The 6,873-nt window shown below is 40.6% G+C and overlaps 1 protein-coding gene across 1 annotated transcript in view; it reads left to right on the plus strand.

The window, feature by feature from the left end:
- LOC138752841 (leucine-rich repeat-containing protein 74A) overlaps positions 1–5,608 on the plus strand; it is an 80,052-nt gene extending 74,444 nt beyond the window's left edge. The window contains 1 exon segment of the mRNA XM_069915464.1: positions 5,014–5,608. Coding sequence (XP_069771565.1) covers positions 5,014–5,608 — 595 coding nt within the window.
- Positions 5,609–6,873: the final 1,265 nt, after the last annotated feature.

Raw genomic sequence — 6,873 nt, forward strand, 5'->3', positions numbered from 1 at the left:
AACAAGTTAGTTCACTGGGAGCTCAGAGAAACATCATTGAAGGGATTAAATGGCTCAAAAGTATCTTTTTAGATTCATTTCTGATCCCTTTTAGGATATCTAGGATTAGCACAGCGGTTAGCACATCGCTGTTGCAGCGCCAGTAGTCAGGATGGAGGTTTAAATCCTGAACTGTCTGTAGGAAGTTTGTACGTTCTCCCCGTGTCTGCATGGATTTCCTCCAGGTCCTCCGGTTTCCTCCCACCCTTCAAAATATATCGGGGATTGTAGGTCAATTGGGTGTAATTGGGCTGCCGAATAAGCCAGTTACCATGCTGAATGTCCAAATTTTAATGAAAAATTCTCACAAGGCAATAGGAGCAGCAGTAGGCTACTTGGGCACTCAACCCTGCCCCACCATTCAATATGATCATGGCTGATGTATGATGGCATCAACTCCCCTTCCATCCCAATTCCTCAGAATTCTCAATTCCCAATCTTTCAAAAACTTGACGAGGTCCACCTTAAATAAGGCTAATGATCTGAACTCCATCCCACTCAGGGGCAGAGAATTCCAGAGATCCACTATTGACTGAGAGAATAAATTTCAACCCACACTTGCTTATTTTGTAGCCATAACATCTTTTTCATGACTTCCCCGCTCATCTCAAGCCCTTACAATGGTTCTCAATCTTTTTCGGCCTAAGGCCCACCTGGCTTCCAGCCTAAAGTGCCATGTCCCACTGTGATGGTACAGATTCTATCTATGTACAGATTGTAGTGTAGAATGACTGTGATTGGCTGAGAGTGTAGCCACACCTACTGGCAGGTCTTAAAGGATTGCTCCGAGCCAGACCAGGTCATTCTGGACTGGTCGACCTACTTGTGATATGCTCCAGACTTATTTAATAAAAACCTTGGTTTGGATCAACAAGTCTTTGGTTCTTTTGACGCACTCTACACCCACTAGTGATAATGATGGAGCAATATCTTCAAGTTAAAGGCAGCTCTGTAAGAAACACATCTTTATTTAATTTAAAGTATTTTATTTAACATTTTTAAACACTTCATGGAAACACGCTGTGGCCCACCATGGCCATGGCCATCATGATGAGAACCACCTCTTAGAATGATATATGTTTTATCAAGGTCACTGCTTAGTTTTCTAAAAAACAGACCTTCTCCAATCTCTTCAATTTGTTTATGTTTTTTTGATTCCACATGACTTGTCATTTGCAGTATTCTAAGGTCAAAATGGCCACACTATGGTGCAGATTTGTGCAGTAATTGATCATGGAGTTTTGGAGGATACATACAGAAACAAATGTTTTGGCCCAACTTGTCCGCTCCAACCAGGTTGTCACTCTCAGCTTGTCCCATTTTACCTGGGCTTGATCCATATCTTTCTAAACCATTTTTATCCTGGTTTTGTTCCGAGGAAATGACCTAATGGAACAGCTTTCTTCAAAACGTTACAGTTTTACAGAATGAAAACAGGCCTTCAGTCCAACACCCATATCTACCCAAGGAGTGCCATTTGGCTGCACTCATTATGTCCCTCCAAACGTTTCCTATCCAGTAACAGTAAAAACCCCTAGTATCCAGAATTCAAGCAACTGGCAAAAACATTGAGGAAAATAAATTTAAAAAAAATTAAAGTAAATGAGAATAAAATAATAGGTTAAAAAAAAACCATAAGTTTAAAATTGTAAAAGTAACTTCTCTGAAGTAACACATACATTTTGGTGACGATGGGAGCAAATATTCAGACAGCGGAGTGTCTTGGTCATGCATTGCTCATAGCAGCTGTTTGAATTAAGTTGAGTGAAGCAGCAATGGCGTTGCCCAGGTTGATGCCGCTCGCCGTTGGGGGTGACTCTCTTAAAGTGTCTCCTTATCCCTGCTTAGTAAGAATCACCCTGGTCAGAGGCTTTATATGTAAGCTTGGGGGGGAAGGGGGTTACTTTATCCATGATGTTATTGTTCATCTTTTGGGCAGCTCTGTGGAAGGCGGAGGAACCTGCAGATGCAGTGACAGTTAATTTGTTTTCAAAGAATGTGACTGAAAATAAAGTAAAATGCTTTAAGATTTATATATTCATGCAAATAAAGTTTGTTTAGGTAAGTACAGTTGTTATTTTTTCCTTTTGTCTTTTAAACTGTTTATTCTTAATGTGGGTATATTAGCTAGGCATTGAAAGAGCAAGTCTCAAGCAACCAGAAAATTCACAGCCAGCATCTACTAATCACCATGGATGCCGGATACGAAGGGTTTTCCTGAACCTTTTGGAATATCTTTTAAATGTTACAGTTGTACCCTCCACAGGAAGCTTGTTCCATATACCCTTTTAAACCTTTTCCCTCTCTCCTTAAATATATGCCTATCTGAAATAATAATCCTACTCCACAGATCCCAACTACCTGAGTGTTTCCAGCATTTACAGCATCTTGCTTTATTGTATTCAGTTTGTGGAAATTTCTGCTCAAACTGACTTGGTGTTGAACCACAATCTGACATCTTGCTGTGAATGGAATGAGTGAGGGAGGTAATATTGGGATTCTAAAAGAGGAAACTAACTTACCTTATCTTCACACTAAATTGTTCCTTCTCTCTTTTCAAACTAGCTTCATTTTGCCTCAAGATGCATAGATTTTGATAAGTCAGGTGATATGCAGGGAGTTAAAGTCAACTAGTGCAAAAAAAAAGGAGAGAAGATGAGGTTAACTCCAAAAACACTGTATGTTATGTTAAGTCTTTATTTTATTAAAAAGAAATGTTAATTTGTTGTTCTTTCCATATTTTCTCAAAGGATGTTTGAAGTTATCAGAAAGTATCGATAATCTTGTACATTCTATGGCCAATAGGGTTGTCTAAAAGTTGTGCAGTCTTGCCACAATGCCAGTCTATAATTGCTCATTCCCTGAAATGGTTCAAAATTGTCCAAGTACATCCATAACATCACATACAACCCTGAGATTCTTTTTCCTGTGGGCTAGGCGGAATTTCTACTTATTGGGGTGGCTCAGTTGGCGGAGTGGTTAGCGCCATGACTTTATAGCACTGTGAATTAGGACTGGGGTTCAAATCCTGCGCTCTCTGTGTGTATGTTCTCCCCACGTCTGCATGGGTTTTCCCCGGTACTTCCGGTTTCCTCTCACCATTTGAAACGTACTGGGGGTGTAGGTTAATGGGGTGTAAATTGGGTGGCACGGGCTCATGGGCCAAAATGCCCTGTTACCGTTCTGTATGTCTAAATTTAAAAGTTAAAAAAATAATTTTAAATTTAATACCTTGCTTAAATCGTACTATATGAACTTGCCTGTGGACCACATTGTGAAGCAAAATAAATTCAGTTGCATCACAAAATGATATTGAAATTACATTGAGTTGGGAACACAGCTCAGGCCATCACTCCCCTTCAACAAAGTCCATCCACACTTCCCACTCCCTCAGGAAAGCGGAGTACATTTTAAAGGACTCACTCTCTTCTTCCATCCTCCCTCTATTCCCACCAATTAGGCAGAAGATACATGAGTTTGTTACCTGTCACCAACAGGTTGAAGGATAGTTTCTTCCCCACTGTTATCAAACTTACACTATTGAATGGTCCTCCCATTAGTAACTCATTTGTCCTGTTTTAACTTTTTTTGTCTGTAACACTACACATTGCACTTTTGAGTTTGAACTACCTGTTGTCCTAAAGGATAAGTTTACTGTCTGAAAAAAAGCTTTTTCACTGTATATTGATATACAGGGCAAAAATTAATTAATTCAATTGTTAAAAAGAAATATCTTCAACATTGATGGCATTTGAGATTTTTTTTAACTTCTCCACCAATGAAGAGTTCAACGTTGGAGGGTGACTGACCCTAAACTCTCCAATGTTGATGAGATCATCTAGCTTCTCCAACATTGAGTCCAATGTTGCTTGATCTGTCCTTACCGCTTCAATGTTGGAAGCTCATCCATGGTGTTCTTCAGTATATATACAGATGACACTAAGATTGGAGGCGTTGTGGACAGCGAAGAAGGTTTTCAAAGCTTGCAGAGGGATCTGGATCAGCTGGAAAAATGGGGTGAGAAATGGCAGATGGAATTTAATGCAGACAAGTGTGAGATGTTGCATTTTGGTAGGACAAACTAAGAAAGGATATACACGGTAAATGGTAAGGCACTGAGAAGTGCGGTAGAACAGGGGGATCTGGGAATACAGGTATATAATTCCCTGAAAGTGGAGACACAGGTAGTTAGGGTTGTAAAGATAATTTTTGGCATATTGGCCTTAATAAATAAAAATATTGAGTAGAGGAGTTAGGATATTATGGAAAGTTGTATAAGACATTGGTACGGCCAAAATTGGAGTATTTTATGCAATTTTGGTCACCTAACTTCAGAAAAGATATCAATAAGATTGAAAATGTGCAGAGAAGATTATCTAGGATGTTGCCGGACTTCAGGAACTGAATTACAGAGAAGGGTTAAACAGGTTAGGACTTTTTTTCCTGCAGCATAGAAGAATGAGGGGAGATTTGATCAAGGTATTTAAAAGTATGAGGGGGACAGACAGAGTAAATGTAGGTCGGCTTTTTCCACTGAGGGTAGGTGAGATACAAACCAGAGGACATGGATTAAGAGTGAAAGGGGAAAGGTTTAGGGGGATTATCTAGGGGAACCTCTTCACAAAGAAAGTGGTGGGAGTGTGGAATGAGCTGCCAGCTAAAGTAGTGAATGCAGACAATTTTAACATTTGAGAAAGAATTTGGCCAGGTAGATAGATGGGAGGGGTTTGGAGGGCTATGGAAGCAGGCAGAAAATAGTTTGGCACAGACTAGAAGGGCCAAAGGGCTTGCTTCTGTGCTGTAATGTTCTATGATTCTCTATGTTCCTCTATAGCCCCTCCCTCATGCATTTGATTGTTTTTAAAAAGTTATGATTAATCTGCTTTCTTTTAAGCACATTTGTCAATAATTTCTTTTTATTAGCCTCATGTTTTCCATTCTCCTTTCCCACAAACCCATTTCCGAACTGAACAGGAACCTGGTTGACATCAGGAAGCAAATGATCCAAGAGCATCGGGAACACCTCCGCAAGGAGGAAACCAGGCACAGGAATGAGAAACAGAAGAGCGAGCGGGTGCTGAGAACATTCAGAAGAACAATAAAGGCCGTCACACCACATGGTTCCACTGTCGCATTGTCCAGTCATGTTAAGCTGCCAAGCATCTATCCATTAAGGTCTTCTAGTTCCCAGCACTTAACTTCCACACCATTGAGTTTGTGGCACCATGTCTCAAATAACAGTTGTTACTCTATGTCAACCCTGACCAGTGTTCATGGGCACTACCAACTGAGCCATTCCAGCAAAACCCCCTTGGTGCCGAGTGTGAGATTGGGTTCCTTGGCATCAAGCACCAGGTTGGGTTCCTTGGTGCCAAGTGCCAGGTTGGGTTCTGCCCCCCGGGTGCCCACAATAATGCCCAAATCACATGTGCATTTTTTGTCATGTCCAAGTATAACCTCCGACCTGGAGAGAAACCCCATGACCACATCCAGCCCAGCCACTTCCTTGCACAAGATACAAGCAACATCACCTGAACACAAAGTGATGTATATGAACACTAAAAAATAGTAACCGTGAAACTTGTAGGGTAGGAATCCATCCTTAGTTGTTTGACTTCAGTAAGATGAAATATCAGTGGTCTATCATGTATAATCGCGATCATAACTGCATGTTCTGCATCTACGAATGAACCTCTCTTGCATTGGGACTTTTCTGAATTTATACAATTAAGGCGTGGTCAGTAACGACCCTGTCCATCGTCTCACTTTGCATCAGTCTCCTCCTATCAATCATTGTGGACCATATTAGAGGAACAAATTAGTAGGGAGAGAGCAGATATTTGTAATAAGCACAGGGTAGTGATTGTGGGGGATTTTATTGATTGGGAAACCCATTCTGTGAAAGTGCTGGATGGGTTGGAGTTTGTAAAATGTGTGCAGGATAGCTTTTTACATCAATACGTGGAGGTACCAACTCGAGAGGGAGCTGTGTTGGATTTACTGTTGGGGATTGAGATGGGTCAGGTGACAGAGATATGTGTGGGGGAACACTTCAGGTCCAGTGATAGTGGCATTAGCTTCAAGGTAATGATGGAAAAGGATAGGTCTGGGCCCAGAGTTGAGGTTTTTGAGTGGGGAAAAGCTAGGTTTGAGGAGATGTGGAAGGATTTACAAGGGGTGGATTGGGACAATTTGTTTTCTGGGACGGATGTAATAGAGAAATGGAGGGTCTTTTAAAGGAGAGATCTTAAGAGTACAACATCTTTCTATACCTGTTAGGTTGAAAGGTCAGGTTAAAAATTTGAGAGAGCCGTGGTTCTCAAGGGATATTGGAAACTTGGTTCAAAAAAAGAGGGAGTACTACAATAAATATAAGAAACAGGGAAAAAAGGAGATGTCTGGGTACTATATTGAATGTAAAAAGAATCTTCAGAAAGAAATTAGAAAAGCTAAAAGAAGGTATGAGGTGGCTATAGCAAGCAGGGTGAAAATAAATCCAAAGGGTTTCTACAAATATGTAAATAGCAAAAGGAAAGTGAGAGACAAAATTGGTCCAATAGAGAATCAGAAAGAACAACTGTGTGTGGAGCCAAAAGAGATGGGGGAGGTCTTGAACAATTTCTTTTCCTCAATATTTACTGAGGAGAAAGATATTGAACTGTGCAGGGTAAAGGAAGCAAAGGGGGTAAATATGGAGACTATAGTGTTTAAGAAAGGGGTAGTACTGAAGCTTTTGAAACATATAAAGGTGGATAAGTCTCCAAGTCCTGACAGGATTTTCCCCAGGACATCGAGAGAAGTTAGTGAGGAAATAGCAGAGGCTCTGGCAGTGAT

This window comes from Narcine bancroftii, chromosome 2 (genome assembly GCF_036971445.1).
Source record: "Narcine bancroftii isolate sNarBan1 chromosome 2, sNarBan1.hap1, whole genome shotgun sequence".
Lineage (NCBI taxonomy): Eukaryota > Metazoa > Chordata > Chondrichthyes > Torpediniformes > Narcinidae > Narcine > Narcine bancroftii.